Source organism: Scyliorhinus torazame, chromosome 7, assembly GCF_047496885.1.
Source record: "Scyliorhinus torazame isolate Kashiwa2021f chromosome 7, sScyTor2.1, whole genome shotgun sequence".
NCBI lineage: Eukaryota > Metazoa > Chordata > Chondrichthyes > Carcharhiniformes > Scyliorhinidae > Scyliorhinus > Scyliorhinus torazame.
The window spans coordinates 19,746,955-19,771,780 of record NC_092713.1 but is presented as its reverse complement, the minus strand read 5'-3'; the positions used below and the strand labels follow the sequence as shown (position 1 = coordinate 19,771,780).

The 24,826-nt window shown below is 52.1% G+C and overlaps 1 protein-coding gene across 1 annotated transcript in view; it reads right to left on the bottom strand.

Annotated features, from left to right (window-relative positions):
- The window catches only part of adgrl4 (adhesion G protein-coupled receptor L4), a 168,190-nt gene that overhangs the window by 49,162 nt on the left and 94,202 nt on the right, over positions 1-24,826 (bottom strand). Inside the window, exons 10-12 of the mRNA XM_072510372.1 lie at positions 23,992-24,195; positions 21,266-21,486; positions 16,755-16,821 (exon numbers count right to left, since the gene is read on the bottom strand). Of these exons, the coding sequence (XP_072366473.1) occupies positions 16,755-16,821; positions 21,266-21,486; positions 23,992-24,195 (492 nt within the window). The remainder of the gene's footprint in view (positions 1-16,754; positions 16,822-21,265; positions 21,487-23,991; positions 24,196-24,826) is intronic.

Genomic DNA, 24,826 nt, shown 5'->3' with positions numbered 1-24,826 from the left:
TGGGAGGGGACCCAGCTGGTACCAGGACCCTGAGGGAGACTGTGTCTTGGCAGCCATCGCGGTAGCATGGAGTAGCTGTACCCTCTCGACCAACGGGTCCGCCGTGTGGAGCCGCATGTGCTTGTGGAGGAGGATGGGTCCTGGAGCTGCCAGCCATGTTGGGAGAGAAACCGCGGAGGTGGACTTCCTGGGGAAGGCAAGGAGACGTTGATGGGGGTTGCATTAGTCACCGTGCAAAGTAGTGATCGGATGGAGTGAAGGGCATCGGGGAGGACCTCCTGTCAGTGGGAGACTGGGAGATTTTTGGACCGTAGGGCCTTCCAGACCGTCCCATTCTCCCGCTCCACCTGCCCGTTTCCCCGGGTTTGTAGCTAGTTGTCCTGCTCGAGGCGATGCCTTGCTGAGCAGGTACTGATGCAGTCCATCATTCATAAAGGAGGATCCCCAGACGCTGTGGATGTAGGCGGGGAAACCGAACAGGGCGAAGATGGTGTTGAGTGCTTTGATGATGTCATATCGGGGCATGGGACGGCGAAGGGGAATCTGGAGTATTCGTCGACCATGTTAAGGAAGTACGTGTTTCGGTCAGTGGAGGGGAGGGGCCCTTTGAAATCCACACTGAGGCGTTCAAAGGGGCAGGAGGCCTTCACTAGATGCACGCGGTCTGGCCGGTAGAAGTGCGGTTTGCACTCCGCACAGACCTGGCAGTCTCTCGTGATAGCCCTGACTGCCTCAATGGAGTAGGGAAGATTGCGGGCCTTTATGAAGTGGAAGAACCGGGTGACGTCTGGGTGACAGAGAGGACCGACTACGGACAGAGTAGGGTCCGTAGTCGGTCCATTTGTGCGCTGGCACATGTACCTCGGGATAGGGCATCGGGGTGCTCATTGAGCTTACCGGGGCGATACAAAATCTCATAATTGTAGGTGGAGAGCTCGATCCTCCACCTCAAGATTTTATCATTTTTGCTCTTGCCCTGCTGTGTGTTATTGAACATGAAGGCGACCGACCGTTGGCCAGTGAGGAGAGTGAATCTCCTGCCGGCGAAGTAATGCCTCCAATGCCGCACAGCTTCTACAATGGCTTGGGCCTCCTTCTTGATGGAGGAGTGCCGAATTTCGGAGGCATGGAGGGTGCGTGAAAAGAATGCCACGGGCCTGCCTGGCTGAGGGTGGCGGCCAGAGCGGCGTCCGATGCATCGCCCTCGACTTGGAAGTGGAGCGCCTCATCAACCGCGTGCATCGCGGCCTTGGCAATGTCGGCCTTGATACGGTTGAAGGCCTGGTGAGCCTCGGCCATCAGGGGAAAAACGGTGGAGTGAATGAGTGGGTGGGCCTTGTCCACATAGTTAGGGACCCACTGGGCGTAGTATGAGAAGAACCCCAGGCATCGTTTGAGGGCCTTAGGGCAGTGGGGGAGGGGAAGTTCCATGAGGGGGCGCATGCGATCGGGGTCGGGCCCTCGTTCTCCATTTTGAAGCACATAGCCAAGGATGGCTAAGGTTGGTGCTGAACACACACTTCTCCTTGTTGCACATTAGGTTGAGGAGTTTGGCGGTGTGGAGGAATTTGGAAAGGTTAGCGTCGTGGTCCTGCTGGTCGTGGTCGCAGATGGTGACGTTATCCAGGTACGGGAATGTGGCCCGCAGTCCGTATCAGTCAACCATTCGGTCCATCTCCCGTTGGAAGACCGAGACCCCATTAGTGACGCCAAAGGGAACTCGAAGGAAGTGGTAAAGGTGGCGGTATGCTTCAAACGCGGTGTACGGGTGGCTCGCCTTGCGAATCGAGAGCTGGTGGTAGGCAGATTTCAGGTCCACTGTCGAGAAGACCCGGTACTGTGCAATCTGATTGACCATATCAGATATGCGTGGGAGGGGGTACGCGTCGAGCTGCGTGTACCGATTGATGGTCTGACTGTAGTCAATGACCATCCTGTTTTTCTCCCCAGTTTTCACAACTACCACTTGGGCTCTCCAGGGGGTGTTGCTGGCCTCGATGATGCCTTCCCGCAGCAGCCGCTGGACCTCCGACCTGATGAAGGTCCCGCCCTGGGCGCTGTACCGTCTGTTCCTGGTGGCGACGGGTTTGCAATCCGGGGTGAGGTTTGCAAACAGAGAAGATGGGTCGACCTTAAGGGTCATGAGACCGCATACAGTGAGGGGTGGTAGGGGTCAGCCGAATTTCAGGGTTAGACTTTGGAGGTTGCACTGTCCAGGCTGAGTAGCAAGGCAGCGCAGAGGTTGGGGAGGACGTAGAGCCGGAAGCCTCTTAACTCTACGCCCTGGATGATGAGGGTGGCGAAGCAATACCCCGGCTCTCCACGGAGTGGGATCCGGAGGCCAGGGAGATCCTCTGGTTAATGGGGTGTACCGCGAGGGAGCACTGCCTTACCGTTTTGAGGTGGATGAAGCTCTCTGTGTTCCCGGAGTCAAGAAGGCCAGAGAAGGCATGATGTCTTGTGCCCATCGACCTTTACCGTCGTCGACGCGGTTGTGAGGTTGTGCAGCTGGGACTGATCAATTGTGATGGGGGCGAGCTGTAGCAGGTGTTGGAAGGCCCCTGGCTGGTCGGCAGGCGATGAGCGGCCCAATGAGGGGCGTCATTCTCCGACCCCCCGCCGGGTTGGAGAATCGCCGGGGGCTGCCGTGAATCCCGCCCCCGCCGGTTGCCGAAGTCTCCGGTACCGGATATTCAACGGGGGCGGGAATCGGGCCGCGCCGGTTGGCGGGCCCCCCCGCTGGATTCTCCGGCCCGGATGGGCCGAAGTCCCGCCGATAAATTGCCTGTCCCGCCGGCGTGGATTAAACCACCTTTTGAATGGCGGGACAAGGCGGCGTGGGCAGGCTCCAGGGTCCTGGGGGGGGCGCGGGGTGATCTGGCCCCGGGGGGTGCCCCCACGGTGGCCTGGCCCGCGATCGGGGCCCACCGATCCACGGGCGGGCCTGTGCCGTGGGGGCACTCTTTCCCTTCGGCCTCCGCCACGGTCGCCACCATGGCGAAGGCGGAAGAGACTCCCTCCACTGCGCATGCGTGGGAAAATGTCAGCGGCCGCTGATGCTCCCGCGCATGCGCCGCCCCGATATGTCATTTCCGCGCCAGCTGGCGGGGCAACAAAGGCCGTTTCCGCCAGCTGGCGGGGCGGAAATCCCTCCGGCGTCGGCCTAGCCTCTCAATGATGGGGCTCGGCCCCCAAAGATGCGGAGCATTCCGCACCTTTGGGGCGGCGCGATGCCCATCTGGCGCAGTTTTGGGCGCCAGTCGGCAGACATCGCGCCATTTGGGGAGAATTTCGCCCGAGGTGTCTGACGGGCAAGGTTCCTTAGGCGGGAAAGATGGCGGCGCCCACGGGGAGCACGTGGCGGGCGATGTTAAAGATGGTGGCGCCAACGGGCCGCACGAGGCCTGATTGGGGAAGATGGCAGCGCCCACGGGCCGCACGTGTCCTGAGGCAAGGAACATGGCGGCGCCCACGGGTCTCATGTGGGGGGTGCAGGAACAATAGGCCTGGGTACAGCGGTGATCGAGCGGGCCTGGCACACAGCAGCGAAATGTCCTTTCTTCCCGCAGGCCTTGCAGAGTGCGCTCCGTGCCGGGCAGCGCTGCCAGGGGTCCTTTGTCTGTCCGCAGAAGTAGCATTTGGGTCCCCCGGGGTTGGCTGGCTGCCGCGCGGCGCAGGCTTGGGGTTAGCTGGGTGCTGTCACTGGTGGGGTCCACGATGGGGTGTTCGCTGGTGGGGGCCACGATGTCCAGGAGGGGGGCGCTGTGCGGTCGGGGGTGTACGCTTGTACATTACGGGAGGCGACCGTTAGTGAGATTGCAAGTTTCTTGGTCATCGCGAGGTCGAGGGTAGCCCCTTCTAAGAGGCGCTGGCGGATGTACGCAGACCCTATGCCCGTAACGAAAGCGTCCCTAATTAGGAGTTCGGAATGTTCAACGGCCGAAGCGGCCTGGATATCGCAGTCCCTTGCCAGGGTGTGCAGGGCACCCCAGAAATCTTCCACAGACTCACCGGGGAGTTGATGCTGCGTGGACAGGAAGTGCCTGGCATAGAGCTTGTTGGTCTGGTGAATGTAGGTCTCTTTCAGCGCCATGGCCTTAGCATAGATAGGCGTGTTCCGGATGCGAGGAAAGATATCGGAGCTCAGCCGTGTATACAGGATCTGGAGCTTCTGTGCCTCTGAGGGTGGTTCTGTCGCAGATCCAATGTAGGCTTCAAAGCAAGCTAGCCAATGTGCGATGGCCGACTTGGCGTTGCCTGCTTGAGGGTGCAGCTGCAGGCGATCCGGCTTGTTGCGGAGATCCATCGCTGTAAAACCTCTGCTTAATAAATTGATGCACTATCAATTACGACGAGACGAGAGTAGAGTGTGATCGAGGCTTTATTAAGCAGAGATGTGTAGCCTCCTGCAGCTGCTGCCGAAATGGCTGCAGCTCGGTGAGCACACACATTTATACTCCGCCTACTGGGCGGAGCCAGAGGGCAGGGATCTACCCCCGTACCTGTAGTAAAGGAGCCTTCCCGTATTACATCTCGTATGTGATATAGACAACAGTGGTGACTACCACAGGGGAAGAAGCTGTTTTTGAATCGGTTAGTGCGTGTTCTCAGACTTTGTATCTCCTGCCCGACGGAAGAGGTTGGAAGAGTGAGTAATATGGTCGGAGGAGTCTTTGATTATGCTTCCTGCTTTCCCCAGGCATCGGGAGGTATAGACAGAGTCAATGGATGGGAGGCAGGTTTGTGTGATGGACTGGGCGGTGTTCACGACTCTCTGAAGTTTCTTGCGGTCCTGGGCCGAGCAGTTGCCATACCAGGCTGTGATGCAGCCTGATAGGATGCTTTCTATGCTGCATCTGTAAGAGTTGGTAAGAGTCAATGTGGACATGCCGAATTTCCTTAGTTTCCTGAGAATGTATAGGCGCTTTTGTGCTTTCCTGGTCGTAGTGTCCATGTGGGTGGACCAGGACAAATCACCCGAGCCTGCGGTGGTGGGGAATAGGGGGAAGAGTGCCCTGAGACTGCGGTGGTTGGGGTGGGGGGGGGGGGGGGGGGGGGAGTGCCCTGAGGCTGCGGTGGTTGGGGTGGGGGAGGGGCGGGGGAGGGGGAGAGTGCCCTGAGACTGCGGTGGTTGGGGTGGGGGGGGGGGGGGGGGGGGGGGGGGGGGGAGGGGGGGAGGGGGAGAGTGCCCTGAGGCTGCGGTGGTTGGGGTGGCGGTGGGGGGGGAGGGCGGGGGGCCGTGAGAGTGCCCTGAGCAAGCATTGGTGGTGGTGTCGGGGAGGGGGAGGGGGAGAGAGGGGGAAGAGCGTCCCCGAGATTTGCGGCGGTGAGAGAAGGGGGAGAGTGGCCCAAGACTGCAGTGGTGGGAGGAGGGGGGAAAGAGTGCCCCCCAGACTGTGATAGTGGGGTGGGGGGGGGGGGGTGGAGGTGGAGGCTCAGTCAGTCCGAGACTGCAGTTATGGGGGGTGGTTACCCGATGCTTCTGTGGGGAGGTGGGGGGCAGCGGGGGAGAGCGGGGGGCCGAGTCCTCCATGTTCCCTGCGAAGGTGGTGGGAGTTTAATTTTTGTGCTGATCGGGGTGCCTTTTAAAGATGGCGCCTGGATCTCTGTGAAGCTGACCTTGAGGCCCCAACCTGCCACCTAATGGTGTGAAATTCCTGGTTTAAAAGCCCGGCAGCACACCTGGAGACATATATGCCGGTTTCCAGTCAGAACCAGACACTCGGACAGGTTATGGGTAAGTTCCTCCCATGGTGTCAGGAATGAGAGTTATGTGAAGAGACTGAGGAAGCTGGAGTTGGGAATCACAGTCAAAGATGGCTGCATATTTGCATCACTGCACCACCTACATTCTAAAACCATTGAAATGGAGACAGCCTGTCTGCGACCTCACAGCAGAAACAAGTGGCTGAATGGGCACCATCCTCTATCCCATTAGCAAGGGGCAGGATTCTCCGGGCCCCCAGTCGCGTGTTTCTTGGTGGCACGCCGTTTGGTTGAAGGCCGGATTATCTACTCCTGCCGCTTGTCAACGGGATTTCCCATTGAAGTCACCCCTCGTTGCCAGGAAACCAGAAGCAGCCGCGAGCTGTGCCAACGACATTCTTCACATCTACCGGCTCCGAGAATGCCAAAGCACCTGGCACCATGCAGCTGAATTTAGCCGCCACCGTTTCCAGTGGCAGAAGGGTCGAAGGTTAAGATAATTATCAGGTGATTATATCTGGTTAAAGCACCAGAGGCGACATGAGGAAGCAGTTTTTTACTGTGATCGGGAATGTACTGCCTGATCGGTTGGAAGAAGCAGATAAATATTCCCAGATTATCTAAAAATGGAACGCCTATCAGCAGGGATGTGGTGGCTTCATGAAAGAGATAGTACAGGCATGCTGGGCCAAATGGCCTCCTTCTGTGCAATATCATGCTGTGATTCAATAACTATCTGGGGCGAAATTCTCCGGAAACGGCGCAATGTCCGTCGACTGCCACCCAAAACGGCGCAAATCAGACGGGCATCGCGCCGCCCCAAAGGTGCGGAATGCTCTGCATCTTTGGGGGCCGAGCCCCAACATTGAGGGGCTAGGCCCGCGCCGGACAGATTTCCGCCCCGCCAGCTGGCGGAACAGGCCTTTGGTGCCCCGCCAGCTGGCGCAGAAATGACATCTCCGGGCGGCGCATGCGCGGGAGCGTCAGCGGACGCTGACGGCATTCCCGCGCATGCGCAGTGGAGGGAGTCTCTTTCGCCTCCGCCATGGTGGAGACCGTGGCGGAAGCGGAAGGGAAAGAGTGCCCCCACGGCATAGGCCCGCCCGTGGATCGGTGGGCCCCGATCGCGGGCCAGGCCACCGTGGGGGCACCCCCCCGGGGCCAGATCGCCCCGCACCCTCCCCAGGACCCTGGAGCCCGCCCGCGACGCCTTGTCCCGCCGGTAAGGTAGGTGGTTTAATTTACGCCGGCGGGACAGGCATTTTAGTGGCGGGGCTTCAGCCCATTCGGGCCGGAGAATCGAGCGGGGGGGCCCGCCAACCGGCGCGGCGCGATTCCCGCCCCCGCCGAATATCCGGTACCGGAGACTTCGGCAACCGGCGGGGGCGGGATTCACGCCAGCCCCCGACGATTCTCCAACCCGCTGGGGCGTCGGAGAATCTCGACCCTGATCTTTATAATGCCAAGTTAAGTCAACAGATTTTTAAAGGTTCCCCGAATACTACACGTGCCACAAAAGCAGATTCTGGGCAGGGGGGAGGGTGCGGGGGATTATCCGACCCTCCCCACCGGTGGGATATCCCGGTTCCGCTGAAGGTGATTCCCCCCCCCTCCCTCGCCGTGGGTTCCCCACCGGTGAGGCAGGCAAGCCACGTAAAATACCGTGATCATCGGCGGGACCAGAAAATCCCACCGGCTGACGATGTCATGCCTCCTTCACTGCCGGAAAACATGCATCGGGTGGGGGAGGGGGTGGGGAGCGGGGTGGGGATGGTGGTGGTTGGGGGGGGGGGGGTAAATGGGACAGTCCCACCCCCTGATTTGTCAGGAGCATTACCTCTTTAAATAGAAAATAGGTCCATTGGCTGAGAAATGAAGCTGATTTGTTGAAAAGGTGATTTTAATATTCATGTCGAACCTCTATTATTCCTGGCAGAATGCAATTTGCTCTATCATTTGACATAAACTCATTCTGCACCAATTATTTCTTAGTGTTTCATATATTACCGAGGCAGGCATTGAGAAGATCATTCAACGGCAGATGTTTTGCCCAGAATGATGGCTCATCCTGTATAGAAATGATTTAATTATAGCTTCACTCAGGGGAGTAGATGTTTTGTAAATTTTCAGTAAACAAGAGCAGGGGCTCTTGGAAAATGAGGCTGGCAATGTTTTAATAAGCCATAGCTAATTTTCTTTGCTTAAGAATAGGCAAACAGTCGAAGACAAATAAAAGAGTAAAACTTTTATGTGGGGTTGGGGGGGGGGGGGGGGGGAGGGGGGTGCAAAATGGCGCCTGTGGGCAGGAACCTGAGCTCAGGCTGGCTTCCGGCATGAGAGGTGCTGCACAACGTGATGCGACCGAAGTCCCCAAAGAGGCCCGGGCTGAAGCCTGCTCAGAATATGGCGCGGGGTCCTCATCTGTGTGAAACCGATGTGTGCCTGACGGCAGCCGGGGCCTTACTAATTTCCACTGCTGCTGAGCTGGCCTGCACTTGGCCGTCAGCCGTGACTCAACCATCAACACTCTGCCTCGCTTCAGACTAAAACGCAGGGAGCTCAAACCCCACTCCACAAACCTAATGACATCATCTAGGGCCGCCACTTCACCGCCGCACTGAGGGAGTGCGGCACTGTCGGAGGTGCCGTCTTTTGGGTGAGACATTAAATTGAGGCAACTGTTTGCCCGGTCAGGTGATTGGAAAAGATCCCGTTGTATTATTTCAAGGAAGAACGGGGAAGTTCTCCTTGGTGTACTCGCCAGTACATTTCTCCCTCAACCAATGGTTAATTATAGGGTTATGCGGCCAGTCTTATACTCCCGTTATTTCAACCCCGCTGTGCTCAAATTGGCTGACCTCTCTCTTCATTGTGATAGCATTTTGTTGGCTGTGCAGCATGCCGGAACATTCTGAAGTGGTGGATTACGACTTCTTCCTTTTCTTGGGAGGCGAGAGACAAAGCTGAGAGGGCCAGCTTGGTCCACTCGATAAGGCCCGCATTATTTCTGTGAAGCCGGGAGATAGGAAATGATTGAAAAGCTTTCTTATCCTTATTATGGATGGAACTTGAAGAAATCTTGGCCGCCTGCCAAAGGCCTGAGGCGGAGCGTGCTCAGACCAAGTCCCACATAAGTTTTGATCGAGATTCTGTGTTGAAATTCTGATTATGTCCAGAGGCCTTCCAATTGGTGGCAGTTAAATTCAACTGTCTTGTGAGATCACTTCAGTGGGCAGTTACCAACCAACCACATTGCTGTGACTGCCCAGAACAGGGCAGGATCGCAAGTGTCCTTCACTGAAGATTCCAGGCGGCTTTTACTTTCAGCCCGGGAATTTCCTGAAAATCATTATTGAGGCTATTCCACATTAATTAGTTAATTGAATTTAAATTCCAGCAGCGCATGTCTCCAGAGCATTCTATATACCTCTGCATCCCGAGTTCAATAAACCTATCACTATGTTACTGTTCCTGTTCACCACCATCTTCTCAAAAGCAACTATAAATGGGCAATAAATACTAGCAGTGCCAACAATACTCAGAACCCGTGACCGCTTAAAGTAAATTCAGCTATTGCCCACTTCAAAGACAAGTAACATTCGTGTCATACAAGTGCCAGGCATTGGTCGTCTCTAACAAGGAAGAATCTAACCATTGCCCCTTGACATTCAATGGCCTTACCATCATTAAACTCCCACCAATAACATCCATTGACCAATAACGGCCATTGACCAGAAACTGAACTGGATCAGCCATGTAAATGCTGTAGTCACAAGAGCAGGTCAGAGGTTAGGGATCCTGCAGCCAATCCTCCCGACTCAAAGTCCCTCTACTCTCTGCAAGGCACAGGTCAGGAGTGTGGTGGAATAATCTTAATTTCCCTGGATGAGTCCAGCTCCACCAACATTCAAGAAGCTTGACAACATCCAGGAGTTTAATAAGGACACGGGAAGTCCACACCAAGTAAAGTAAAGAACTTTGATGAATTTACAATGACAGTGTCTACACCTCCTAGTAGATCCCTATTGGGTCTCCTTCTGTTCGATGCTATACTGGCCGAACTTTCATACAATGCTAAGTGGAGTTCCCCGCCCCTCAGTGGGGGGAGCTCGTACCCCGTGAGGAACATGGGGAAGATAACCGTTCCCACCCTGTAAGCCCAGCGCGGGATATTACATTCCTCCCCCGCAAAGTCCAAAGACAGCCTCAACGAACGATGAGGAAGAGAAGGAGAAGCAGGTGGAGGGTGGCAGACTCTCTTCGCTTCCAGTAAATTGTTGTGCACCTGATGCGCTGGATCAGTCGGCGACGTAAACCTCGCAGGGAAATGCAAGCTGCGGCAGGTACGCCATGGTGAACGATCAGCAGGAGGAGGCTGAACTATTGAATCGGCTTCCGAGACCTCAGACGTCTGCGTCTCCATTTCTGAATCCGAAGATACAACGTCAGTCACGTCGGCGTCGACATTGATCGGACGCATCTCAGCAGGCCGGTTCAGCATTGGAGTCGAAGAATCCAGGACAAGATTCATTCGAGGAACCTCACGAGGGACCAGCCTCGGTGAGAAAATGTGATCCAAATGCGATCTCATCAGTTGCTCCTGGACCTGAACTTGGTAAGAGACTGGTCCCGTTAGACACACGCCAATCCCCGAGAGCCAGTGAGCATCACCACTGAAGTTCCAAACGAACACCGCGTCGTCAGGCGCGAAGCATCCGAGAGGTTGATGGCGAACCGGCAATCCTTTGAAACTCCTGGTTACGCCGCACCTTTGCACTGATGTCTGGGAGAATCAAACTAAGTCGGGTACAAAGCCTACGACCAATGAGCATCTCAGCGGGGGCCACCCCAGTCACTGCGTGCGGCGCGGTCCTGTACGAGAATAAAAAATGTGCCAACCTGGTGTCCATCGAGCCCAAAGTCTGCTTCTTTAGCCCATGTTTAACTGTCTGCACGGCTCTCTCTGAAAAGCCATTCGGTGTCGGATGGTACAGAGCAGTGCAGACATGCTGAATCACATTGCCTTTCAGGCAAATTCTTCATTCGCGAAAGAGGTCCCATTATCTGTCACAAACAACTTCTACGGTCAGCTCCACGAATAATAATAATCTTTATTGTCACAAGTAGGCTTACATTAACCCTGCAATGAAGTTACTGTGAAAATCCCCGAGTCACCACATTCCGGCGCCTGTTCGGGTGCACTGAGGGAGAATTCAGAATGTCCAATTCACCCAACAGCACGTCTTTCTGGACTTGTGGGAGGAAACCGGCGCGCCCGGATGAAACCCACGCAGACACGGGGAGAACGTGCAGACTCCGCACAGACAGTGACCCAAGACGGGAATCGAACCTGGAACCCTGGCTCTGTGAAGCAACAGTGCTAACCACTGTGCTACCGTGCTACCCATACACTATGCAAAGCCTTCAACTCCTTTGGTAGCTGTCGATGCTGGCCACCATATAGCAGCGAATGCCGCACCTTGGCAAGGACGGGGTCAGTTTGCGTCCAGTCACGAATACACATTGCAGTGACGGGAATGGTGTCCATAAAATTCAAGACAGCGATCAGTCATCCCCCGCAGGGTGCTTTGTGAATTCGGTCTGCAGAGGAAGACAGCTCAACGCATCGACATGTGCAATCTGGGCCCCAGAGTGGAGCTCGAAAGAGTATTCATAAACTGCCGACCATGCTACCGTGCCGTCGATATGCAGATTCTCAAGGTACCTGACGCATTGTGATTTATCCCCCCTGTCTTGGAAACCTAGGGCGAGGGGTGTTTGGTACTGGTCTCCAAAAACCTGGGTGCCAGAAGTTGCTTTGTGGGTCTCGGACATCAGGACGCCATTGAAAAATGGCGTTCCAATGTCTCACTACACTGGGGAGTTCTGGCGAGCGGAGCTCCTCAATGTGCTAAACAGGGCTAGGAGCAGCCTCGGCCGCACTTTCTCCACTGTGGCCCCTTATACAACGCCAGTCATTGTATAGCCATGTGTTTCCTTGCGCTGCGAGCACCGGGAAACACGTGGCTAAATAATAATAATCGCTTATTGTCACAAGTAGGCTTCAAATGAAGTTACTGTGAAAAGCCCCTAGTCGCCATATTCTGCCACCTGTTCGGGGAGGCCGGTACGGGAATTGAACCCGCGCTGCTGGCCTTGCTCTGCATTACAAGCCAGCTGTTTAGCCCACTGCGCTCTTTATGAGACCTTGTTCCCAATTCGATGAATTGCGCCCTGTATCCCCGTTCCCTCACTGTTGCTGGATCAAAATGCTGGAACTCTCTTCCTAAAAGCGCTGTGGCTATGCCTGTAACACATGGGACTGCAGCGGTTCAAGAAAGCTGCTCCCCACCACCTTCTCAAGGGCAATTAGGGATGGGCAATGAATACTGGCCAAGCCAGCGACTCCCACATCCCCTGAAAGAATTAAAGAAAGATCGGCCGCAGGAGATTGCAAACTGAAATTTATCCCTGCTATTAATTTTTCATCTCCAAAAAGTAACGGAGCAAAACGAGTTTGAATTGGTTCGCCACTCTCTCCCAAGGAAGGCCTTCAGCAGGGACTAAGTAAACATTTACCGAGGTGAGCTGTTAATCAGCAGCAAACGTTGAGAAGCCTGAACAGCGACACTTGTAATAGACTTACAAATGAGCAAATAATGCAGAGCGTTGCCTCAGTAACTTATTACTTTCACATTCTTTTGTTCATTTGTGTCCTTTTGTCAGTTTAATAAAATATTTAATCAACCGACACCAATGAAGGGAATTGCGTCGAAACAGTTCTTAAACTCCAATGTGTAAGAGAGTCAAAAAAAGCCTTTTATGTTGAGTTTGATCGGATGCGAGACGCCCATACCAGGAACGGGCGAGGCCTCTCTGTCTTCCCAGGTAGATATAAAAGGTTACCGTGACACTATTTCGAAGGAGAACAGGAGAGTTCTCCCTGTAGCCCTGGCCAATATTTATTCCTCAGCTGGCATAATTAAAAACAGATTATCAGATCATTAGCCCATCGCTATTTGTGGGACCTTGCTGTGCACAAATTGGCTGCCGCATTTCCCTACATTACATCAGTAATTAAGTACTTCATTGGCTGTAAAGTGCTTTGTGTCCTGGGGACAGTGGAAGGAGCTTTGTTGATACAAGTTCTGTCTTTTGTTTCAAACTCCCTGCAGGAGAGTCATGTTAAAAGCAGATTAAAGTGCCATTTACCACAGGACCATCAACTCCGACTTGCACTTTGAAAGAAAAAAACGTTTATTTACATAGCATCTCATCATGTCTTTCATATATATACTGCACAAAGAGATTCATGTGCGCCAATTGATTTGAAGAAACGAGGTTGGTGTCATGGGCTGCTCGTGTTCGAGTGACCTGATAGGTTGGGAAAACACAGGTGGGATTTTCCAGCCCTTCCCGGCAGCGGTATCTTCTGGCCTCGCTGAAGTTGACCCCTTCCCGCGGGTTTCCCGACGGCGGGGCAGGCGAGCCATGCAATAGGCGGTCATCTCCAGCGGGACCAATGGTGGCTGCTTTAACTGCGGGAATGACACCATGGGGTGTCAGTGGGGGGGGTGAAAATTCCATCCTGCAAAAATTGTGGGCTCGGCCCAGATAGAGATAATCAGGAATGTTCTTCGGGAAAGACAGACATCCATCATCATCTGGGGCGGGATTCTCCCCTACCCGGTGGGGCGGGGGGTCCCGGTGTGATGGAGTGGCGGGAACCACTCTGGCGTCAGGCCGCCTTCTCCGCACCTTTAGGGGCCAAGCCCTCATCTTGAGGGGCTAGGCCCGCGCCGGAGTGGTTTGCGCTCCGCCGGCTGGCGGGAAAGGCCTTTCAGCCGGGGCTCGTCCCGCCGTTCAAAAGGTGGTTTAATCCACGCTGGCGGGACAGGCATTCCAGCAGCGGGACTTCGGCCCATCGCGGGCCGGAGAATCGGCGGGGGTGGGTTCGCCGACCGGCGCAGTGCGATTCCCGCCCCCGCCAACCGGCGTGGCGCGATTCCCGCCCCCGCCGAATCTCTGGTGGCGGAGACTTCGGGAGAATCCCGCCCTTTGTGTTTGACCCTTAAATCCTCTAGAGCAATTGGAGATGGAAAATATATGCCAACTCTACCCACAATCCAAGAACACTTTCTTAGAAAAGTGCAGTTATTCTTGTGATGTCGGCAGATAATGAGCACCCAGTGAGATTCCACAAACAACAATTGGGGAAGTGGCCAGTTATAAGAACATAGTAAATAGCAACAGACATAGGGTGGCAAGGTGGCTCAGTGGTCAGCACGTTTGCCTCACAGCACCAGGGACCCGGGTTCAATTCTGGTCTTGGGTTTCCACTTTCTCCTCGTGGCTGCGTGGGTTTCCTCCGTATGCTCCAGTTCCCTCCCACAGTCCAAAGATGTGTGGGTAAGGTGGATTAGACCATCATAAATTGCCCCTTAGTGTCCAAAGATGTACAGGTTCGGAGATGGGGTTAGGATAGGGCGGAATGGACACAGGGGTGTACGTGGGTGGAGTGCCCATTCGAAGTGTCGGTGCAGACTCGATGGACTGAATGGCCTCCTTCTGCACTGGAGGGATTCTATAATTCACCATTCGGCCCCTCTAGCCCGCTCTGCCACTTAGTAAGATCATGGGCGGGATTCCCCTTGTCGGGGCCAGGCCATTGAATCTCGCGAGAGGCTCGTCCTCACTGGGCACGATCCAAATCAACATATTCAAATGAGACATTAGAGGGCGTGAAAAATCACTCCCGTCGGGAGTCAACTGGTGCGATTCCGCGACCCCTTTCCACCCAGCGTGGATCCGGGTGCAACGGATGAATTGCGAGACAGCCCCAAATCGGGCTCCGGCTGGGTGCCAGGCCAATCGCAAGTCACCTGACTCGCTCCACCCGGCTCGATCTGGATCTTGAGATCTGGGCGACATCCAGATCTGCATATTTAAATGAGCCGAATGCCTGATTCACCCAGTGCCAGGGAGTCATCAGCCGTGCCTGCATGACCTCGCCAGGGTGCCGTTTAATATATTCAACTGTGAACCAGGTCTGGGGGGGTCTTGCAGGCCCATTATAGAGCCCCGGGTGGTCAGAGAGAGGTCAGGGTGGTACCCTGGCACACCCCTGGCAACTTGGCACTGCCAGGCTGGCAATCCAGGCGGGCACCCTGGCACTGACACCCTGGTACAGGGTGTCCAGGTGACACTGCCCGAGTGTCAGGGGTACTGTCATGGTGCCAGGCTGGTAGTGCCATGAGTTGGGTCTGGGAGGCCTTGCCAATTGGGGGAGGGGGGGTGAGGGGGTTTCTCGGGCCTCAACAAGGTTCGGGGGGTTGGTGGGGTGGGGGGGGGGGGGGGGGGGAGGCAGAAACATAGAAAATAGGAGTAAAAGGAGGCCAGTCGGCCCTTCAAGCCTGCTCCGCCATTTATTATGATCATGGCTGATCATGCAACTCAATTGCCTAATCCAGCTTCCCCCCCAAATCCTTTGATCCCCTTCACCCCAAGTGTATTGTTCTATGTTCTATGCTATATCTAACTCTTTCTTGAAAACATACAATGTTTTGGCCTGAACTACTTCCTGTGGTAATAAATTCCACAGGCTCACCACTCTCTGGGTGAAGACATTTCTCCTCATCGCCATCCAAAGTGGTCTACCCCGTATTGTCAGGCTGTGACCCCTGGTTCTGGACACCCCCAGCATTGGGAAGACCTTCTGCATCTACTCTGTCTAGTCCTGTTAGGATTTTACAGGTTTCTATGAGATCCCACCTCAGTCTCCTGAACTCCAGAGAATACAAATCCAACCGAGTCAATTTCTCCTCATATGTCAGTCCCGCCATCCCTGGAATCAGCCTGGTAAACCTTCGCTGCACTCCCTCTAGAGCAAGAACATCCTTCCTCAGATAAGGAGGCCAAAACTGCACACAATATTCCAGGTGTGGCCTCATCAAGGCCCTGTATAATTGCAGCAACACATCCCTGATCCTGTACTTGAATCCTCTCGCAATGAAGGCCAGCATACCACTAGCCTTCTTTACCGCCTGCTGCACCTGCATGCTTACCTTCAGTGACTGGTGCACGAGGACACCCCGGTCTCGATGCACGATCCCCTCTCCCAATTTATGGACATTCAGATAATAGTCTGCCTTCTCGTTTTTGCTACCAAAGTGGATAACCTTGCATTTTTCCAAATTATACATCATCTGTCATTCATTTGCCCACTCATTCAACTTGCCCAAATCACACTGAAGGATCTCTGCATCCTCCTCACAGCTCACCCTCCCACCCAACTTTGTGTCACCTGTAAATATGGAGATGTGACATTTTGTTCCCTCATCTAAATCATTAATATATATTGTGTATAGCTGGGGTCCTTGTGACATTATGGGAATGTTCAGAATACAAAGAGTTAATGTCATATCATAATCAACCACTAGATGGAGCTAGATGCAGAACTATATAAAGCACTGACTCACAGACTTCTGGGAGAGAGCTGGAGGAGAGTGAGAGAGAGCAGTGATAGTGAGGACAGTTATTTAGAGTGTAGAGACCAGTGTTAGTTGAGTGTAGATTGTCATTACTAGACTATTGTTTACTATAGGAGTAAGTGGTCGAGCTTAATTAAGTAGTGTAAATAAGTGTTAGCTTCGTTAATGAACTTAGCTACTGTGGTCTTTGTGAACATTACGACATCCATCCAGCGATCAAGAATCACAAAGAACACCACAGTCCTAGCACCGAACCCTGTGGTACCCCACTAGTCACTGTCTGCCAATTTGAAAAACACCGTTAATTCCTACTCTTTGTTTCCTGTCTGCCAACCAGTTTCCTATCCACCTCAATACACTTCCCCTAATCCCACACGCTTTAATTTTACACACTGATCTCTTATGCGGGACTTTGTCAAAAGCCTCCTGAAAGCCCAAATATACCACATCCACTGGCTCCCCCTTGTCAACTCTATTCGTTACATCCTCACACCTCAGAAAGTAGGAGGAAAAACATTGAAAAAACTTCCGTTTTTGTTTTGAAATGTTTGAACTTACCAAAATGATTAAACATGCTGGGCCAATGAAACTCCATATGAAGTTGTTTTCTGTGCTAAGCCAGCAGCTGTGGGAGAAGGAATGCAAAAACAACTGTGACAAAATAAGCGCAAGTATTTCTTGCTCCACATCGACCACCAACTTTATCCTACCCTCTTTTAAAAATGGCAGCGATCATTTTGCCAGCCCATAATTCCGTGGAGTCTTTAAGTCCTGTGGGTTGTGCAGATCAGAAATTTCCCTCTGCACTGTCCATTCGAGGTGATCAATTCAAGAGCAGTCCTTTGTGTCCCGCTCAAAGCCGTCGTTCCTCGTATGTGGGCTTAGACATTTGGCTATTCTACCAGGATGGGCAAGTCCAATCTTGTCATTCCCCCAACACACACAGTGTGTACGCTATCTAGATGGGATAGTGATCAGGAATTGGAATCTTGTTGGGCTGTCACCTTCTTTGCTCAGGGACATTGAAGTCAATTGTAAAGTCACTCTAATCGGAACGGCGTAAAGCCCAGGAATGAAATGTTGGACCTTCCCAGTCTGTGTGGCTCAGGTAGTCACACTCACACCATGAGTCCACTCAGCAGATAAGGTAAGGTAAAGTCGCCATATTCCCAGATGACCACAGGCTGCTTTCCTCTTTGAGGGGGAGAGCTGGCCTAACCTGAGGATCATCACACCTCAGGCGAGGGCGAGGTTGAGAAGGCGGGGCCTTCATGAATAACTCATAGGGCAGATCGGGAAGAAAAGCCATTTGTCCCATTTTATCTGAGCCACATAGAAAGATGCACAGCCCTTCTCAACACGCCATCCAATTCTTTGCTAATTGATCCCAAGGAGTTTTGCCTTTTCTATTGCCTGAAGCAAAAAAGTGAGACTTGCATTTATGTAGCACCTGACACAACCACCGTACGTCTCAATGTGTTTTCCAGCCAATGAAAAACTTTGGAAGTGTCGTCATTGTTGTAATTTAGCAAAACGGGCAACCAGCTTGTGTGCAGAAAGCAGCCACGATGACAGTACAATTGTGACCGAAAGTTTGTTTTTTCTGATGTTGATTGAGGAATCAATATTAGCTGGAATACTGGGGATAACGCCCTGCTTTTCTGCAAAATAGTGCCATTTACATCCAGCTGAGAAACCAGGTGGGGCCTCAGTTTAAAGGATCATCCAAAAGATTGGCTCCTCCAACAGTGCAGCACTCCCCCGGCACTGCACTGGGGTGTCAGCCTTGCGTTTTCGTGCTGACGTCCAGGAATGCTGCTTGTGAATCAAAGGCGAGTCTGTGCTACTTAAATCCCTCTTTTCTGTTCTTCATCCTTTCCATTAAAATGTAACTCCCTGACACTGATTATCAATTTGGTGATTAGCCGTGTCCCCCTTATCTTACCGTGGGCCACCCACAGTGTGCCATCTCTATCTTGTCCCACCAAGCTTGTGCTTAAATTTTTTTTTTTTTTTAAACATTTAGTGTACCCAATTAATTTTATTCCAATTAAGGGGCAATTTAGTGTGTTCAATCCACCTACCTTGCACATTGGATTGGATTGGATGTGTTTATTGTCACGTGTACCGAGGTACAGTGAAAAGTATTTTTCTGCGAGCAGCTCAACAGATCATTAAGTACATGGGAAGAAAAGGGAATAAAAGAAAATACATAATAGGGCAACACAACATATACAATGTAACTACATAAGCACTGGCATCGGATGAAGCATACAGGGTGTAGTGTTAATGAGGTCAGTCCATAAAAGGGTCATTTAGGAGTCTGGTGACAGTGGGGAAGAAGCTGTTTTTGAGTCTGTTCGTGCGTGTTCTCAGACTTCTATATCTCCTGCCCGATGGAAGAAGTTGGCAGAGTGAGTAAGCCGGGTGGGAGGGATCTTTGATTATGCTGCCCGCTTTCCCCAGGCAGCGGGAGGTGTAGATGGAGTCAATGGATGGGAGCAGGTTTGTGTGATGGACTGGGCGGTGTTCACGACTCTCTGAAGTTTCTTGCGGCCCTGGGCCGAGCAGTTGCCATACCAGGCTGTGATGCAACCAGATAGGATGCTTTCTATGGTGCATCTGTAAAAGTTGGTAAGAGTCAATGTGGACATGCCGAATTTCTTTAGTTTCCTGAGGAAGTATAGGCGCTGTTGTGCTTTCTTGGTGGTAGCGTCGACGTGGGTGGACCAGGACAGATTTTTGGTGATGTGCACCCCTAGGAATTTGAAACTGCTAACCATCTCCACCTTGGCCCCATTGATGCTGACAGGGGTGTGTACAGTACTTTGCTTCCTGAAGTCATCTTTGGGTTGTGGGGGCGAAACCCACGCAAACACGGGGAGAATGTGCAAACTCCACATGGACAGTGACCCAGAGCCGGGATTGAACCTGGGACCTTGGAGCCGTGAGGCAGCAGGGCTAACCCACTGCACCACCGTGCTGCCCTCGCTTGTGCTTAAAATTAATCTGTATCGGTTAAACCCATATGTGCCATGGCTGATTGGTAGCACTCTAGAGGTTTGTGCGTTCAAGCTCCACACCAGAACTACAGCTCTGCAAGACCTGTCACTCCAGTGCAGCACTGAGGGAAGGCCGCACTGTTGGAGGTACAGTCTTTAGAGTAGATTTGAAACTGAAGTGGATGGAAATTATCCCGGGGCTCTATACTGAAGGCGAGCAAGAGAGTTATCCCCAGTGTTCTGGTCAATATTTATCCTTCAACCATCACCACAGAAGCAGATTATCTTGTTATTATCATGTTGTTTGTGCGATATTACTGTGTAAAAAATCAGCTCCTGCTCTTCCTCCATTACATTAGTGATGACGTTTCATTGCCTGTAACCTGCTTTGGGACATCTGGTAGTCATGAAAAGTGTTATATTATTGCACGTCTTTTAATGGTCACAGCTCTTTAATATATCTACATTGACTTTCCATTCCGGCAATGCCTCATCCTTGTATTCAAATCGCTCCATGGCCTCACCTCTCTCCTTCCCTGTGGGCTCCTCCAGCTCTACAGCCATCCAAGTATATCCCTCACTTCCTTCCCCTCCAACTCCTGGCCGCTTGCCTGTAGCTGCCTCGGTCCTAAGCACTGGAATCCGCCTCCCTAAACCTCTCGGCCTCTTCATCTCTGTCTCTCCCATCCTTTAACAGTCTTGGAATCATAGAATTTATACAGTGCAGAAGGAGGCCACTCGGCCCATCGAGTCACACTGACCGTCCGAAAGAGCACCCGAAGCGAGAAACACTCCCATACCCTATCCCAGGGACCTCACCTAACCTTTGGACACTAAGGGACAATTTAGCATGCCCGGTCCACTTAACCTGCACATCTTTGGATTGTGGGGAGAAACCGGAGCACCCGGAGGAAACCCACGCAGACACGGGGAAAACAAAGAACAAAGAACATAAAACAATACAGCACAGGAACTGGCTCTACGGCCCTCCAAGCCCATACCAGTCATGTACCTGTACTCGGTCAAAACCCTCAGCACTTCCTTGTGCCGTATCCCTCTATACCCATCCTATCCATGTATTTGTCAAGTAGCATTTTGAACGCCATTAATGTATCTGTTTCCACAACCTTCCCTGGCAACGCGTTCCAGGCACTCACCACCCTCTGTGTAAAAAACCTGCCTCGCACATCTCCTCTAAACATTGCCCCACGGACCTTAAATCTATGCCCCCTGGTGACTGAACCCTCCACCCTGGCAAAGAGGGCCTGCCCATCCACTCTATCCACGCCCCTCATAATCTTGTAGACCTCTATCAGGTCACCCCTCAGCCTCCGTCGTTCTAATGAAAACTGTCTGAGTCTATTCAGCCTCTCCGCATAGCTAACACCCTCCAGACCAGGCAACATCCTGGTAAACCTCCTCTGCACCCTCTCCAAAGCCTCCACATCCTTCTGGTAGTGTGGTGACCAGAATTGTGCGCAATATTCCAAGTGCAGCCATACCAAGGTTCTATACAACTGTAGCATGACTTGCCAGTTTTTATACACAGCGCCCTGCCCAATTAAGGCAAGCATTCCATATGCTTTCTTCACTTCCTTGTCCACTTGTATTGCCACTTTCAAAGATAATGTGCAAACTCCACACAGACTGTCGCCCAAGACTGGAATTGAAGTGGGTCCCTGGCGTTGTGAGGTAGCAGTGCTAATCAATGTTCCATCGTGCCACCCTTCTTAAAACCCACCTCTTCGACTCAATCTTTGGCCACCTAACCTAATATCAACGGCCACAGCCTGCATTTATACAGCACCCTCAGTGTGCTAAAACATCTCAAGCCTCTTCATTATCGAGCATCAATTTGGCCCTGAGCCACAACAAGTGATATCAGGAAAGGTGGCGAAAGGCAGGTGTGATAAGGGATCTGAATGCAGGAGATAGAGAGATGGAGAGACAGTTTGTCAAATTGACGCTGAACAATTTCCCCTGGGAATTGCCTCGGCCTCGGGACCATTTTAACCACTTTAAATGATGCAATTGTTGTTCTTGAGATGACCCCAACCAAGCACTTACATTTTATTTGTGCTGTAGTACTTGTAGCCGAGAATTGCCGAGATCCCCACGACTACCGATGGGCTGCCGTAACCGAAGATATAAAAGTTCCTGTGCAGGAAACCTTTGTTGTAGATCACCCCGACCACAATCAGGTAGAGGTGGATGCCCTCGATGCACATCCAGGCGAAAGCAGCCAAGAAAAAGTAATGGAGGAGTCCGGCCACAATAGAGCAGACAAGCTGGAGGGCAGGGTGGGCAAAACAAAAGACAGAAGACACTTGAAGTTAAACGCCAAAGTTATATTTCGATATAATTCATGAAACTGTCCCACTCGGCTGACAACTTTGAGAAAAATATCCTTGCAGCTTACTTGCGCTATGTAAAAATGCACGCGTGAACTCCCGCCGGGATACTGAATGACAGCCCTGGATGAATTATGCAGGCAGAAATGCAAATCTGACTTTATCTCAATCAACTGTAAATTGTACTTTTTTTTCCCCGAAAGATTTTTTTTTAGATAGCGCACTCATCAAACTTGGGGATGTTGACATCAGGGGACAGACTATTTTTGCTCCATTTTTGGATGTTCCCTCCTGTCAACCTCGAGTATTCTCGAAGACCGGCTACAGTAGCGTTGGATGGAGAGTGCGATCTTTAGACCAACTAGGGGGCATCATCCTTGCTGACAGTGCGACTATTTTTCACTCCACACACCTCTCGGGGCCTTGCTGATTGTGGTAAACCACTGTGTTCCTGTATTAATGGTTCATAGAATTTACAGTGCAGAAGGAGGCCATTCAGCCCATCGATTCTGCACCGGCTCTTGGAAAGAGCACCCTACCCAAAGTCAACACCTCCACCCTATCCCCATAACCCAGTAACCCCCCCCAACACTAAGGGCAATTTTGGACACTAAGGGCAATTTATCTTGGCCAATCCACCTAACCGGCACACCTTTGGACTGTGGGAGGAAACCGGAGCACCCGGAGGAAACCCACGCACACACGGGGAGGATGTGCAGACTCCGCACAGACAGTGACCAAAGCCGGAATCGAACCTGGGACCCTGGAGCTGTGAAGCAATTGTGCTATCCACAATGCTACCGTGCTGTCCACGGTTGTACGGTAGAACCTGCACTACAGGTTCACCTGGGCCCCTGCATGCTATCTCCGCCCAGGAGCCGGGTTATAAATATGCGTGGCCTTCAGCTGGCAGCCATTTCGTCAGCTGCTGTAGGAGGCCACACTTCAGATATTAATAAAGCCTCAGTTTGAATTCAACTTCGTCTCCAGCCAAATTGATCGTGCCTCACTGAATGAGGCTGTCAAATTGCAAAGTGATTCTGTACTCCAGAGTGTCCCAGGTGGGCCACTGAGCACAGGTCAAGAAGTCACAGACTTGAAGCTGGGCGTTTCAATCCCAATCTAAGCTTCGGTTTTGTGCTACACCCATGAATTGGCCAGGATTAACTCAGCCTTCATTTTGCGTAGGGCCCGTACAGCCAGTGGACAGAAAGCCATCGCATTTCTTTGACAGCACCTTCCAAACCTGTGACTTGCACCAGCTAGAGAGACAAGGTGGGCCGAGTCAGACATCACCATCACCGCCTCATTCCCCATCAAGTCACGCGGTCTGGTGATTTCGACACTTTAGTCATTTCTTCATTGTCACTGGGTTGAACATGCTGGAACTCTGTCCCTAACAGCACTGTGGAAACACCTTCACTACACAGGTTTCTATGGTGGAAGAGTAATTCTCAGTGCGTTGGAGGGGTTAATACTGGGAGGAGGGTTTTACTGGAGGGTTTAATGCTGAGGTGCGGGCTTTATTCTGGAGTTTGTTTGCTGACATGGGTGTTTTATTGGCGGGTTTAGTGTTGAGGTGGGGGCTTTATTGGGGGTTTATAGTTGCGGTGGGGGCTTTGTTGGGGCATTTATTTTCTGAGGTGGGTGCTTTGTTGGGGCATTTATTTCTGAGGTGGGGGCTTTGTTGGAGGATTTATTTCTGAGGTGGGGGCTTTGTTGGGGCATTTATTTCTGAGGTGGGGGCTTTGTTGGGTTTTTATTGCTGAGGTGAGGATTTTATTGGGGGGGTGTATTGATAAGGTGGGGTTTTTAACTGAGGGTTTACTGCTGTGATTGGGATTTATTTTTGAGGGGGAGCGGTATTGATGAGGGGAGCGCTTTATTGAATGCGGATGGCCACTTGAACTTGAATGAGGCAGTACATGCTGCCTGGTCGCTTGGGGCATTACACCCAGCACTGGGGTTGGCACTGCTGTCTCACGGCACTGAGGTCCCAGGTTCGATCCCGGCTCTGGGTCACTGTCCGTGTGGAGTTTGCACATTCTCCCCGTGTCTGCGTGGGTTTCACCTCCACAACCCAAAGATGTGCAGGCTAGGTGGATTGAACACGCTAAGTTGCCCCTTAATTGGAAAAAATGAATTGGGTCCTCTAAATTTAGAAAAAAAAAGAAAACACACAGATGGATAACATCAGATCAGCCATGATCTCATTAAACGGTGACGCAGACTCGATGGGCCGAATGGCCTACCTATGTCCCTATGTCTTATGGTCTTCTGGGATCTGTACATTGAGAGGGCAACAGAAACACTATCTGACTGTACTACACAAAGACGGGAAAGTTGGAGAGAGTCCGAATGGAATGATTGGAACGACCGCTTGCAAATATCTTTTTTTGGGAGCTGGTGTTGGTGGTTAGTGTGTCCATTTGCACTCTTTACCTTATTGCCGTACATATTGATCCCTGTGAGAAACAGTAGCTCTGCGATGAACAGGCTGAAGCAGAGATTCTTGTGAATGGTCGTCCTTGTACTTTGAATCTCGCCGAAGAAGCAGAAAGTAAAGATGCACATTGACAGACAGATCAAGGACACAATAATCCCCAGCTGGGTAATCCGGGTCAGGATATTATTATGTAGGACATCCTGCAAGGAGGCAAGAGTCAATAGCTTTAACATTTGAAAAGGTTTGTTCTTTTCCTGTGCAGAAAGCACACCAGAGAACCGAATGTAAACTGGAAAATATTCTACTTCTGTGTTTCTCATTAGCAGTCAACTGATTTTCCCCTTGGAATGATTCCCAGACACTGAGCAATGGAAAACCGGACGCAAAGGGAAATTTACCAGTAGTTATAATGTACAGGGGAGCTCCCGTTAGTTGTCATGAGGAAGGGGAGTTCACACAGTGGATGATGAGGTTGTCAAATAATGGAGAGGTCCCACAGTTTGCTCTCATGCATGCGCAAAGCAATTTTCTCAACAAGGAATGATGTAAATAGTATTCGTTCAACCTGCTCTTTCTTTAGAACATAGAACATACAGTGCAGAAGGAAACCATTCGGCCCATCGAGTCTGCACCGACCCACTTAAGCCCTCACTTCCACCCTATCCCCGTAACCCCTCCTAACCTTATTGGTCACTAACGGCAATTTAGCATGGCCAATCCACCTAACCTGAACATCTTTGGACTGTGGGAGGAAACCGGAGGACCCGGAGGAAACCCACGCAGACATGGGGAGAACGTGCAGACTCTGCACAGACAGTGGCCCAGCGGGGA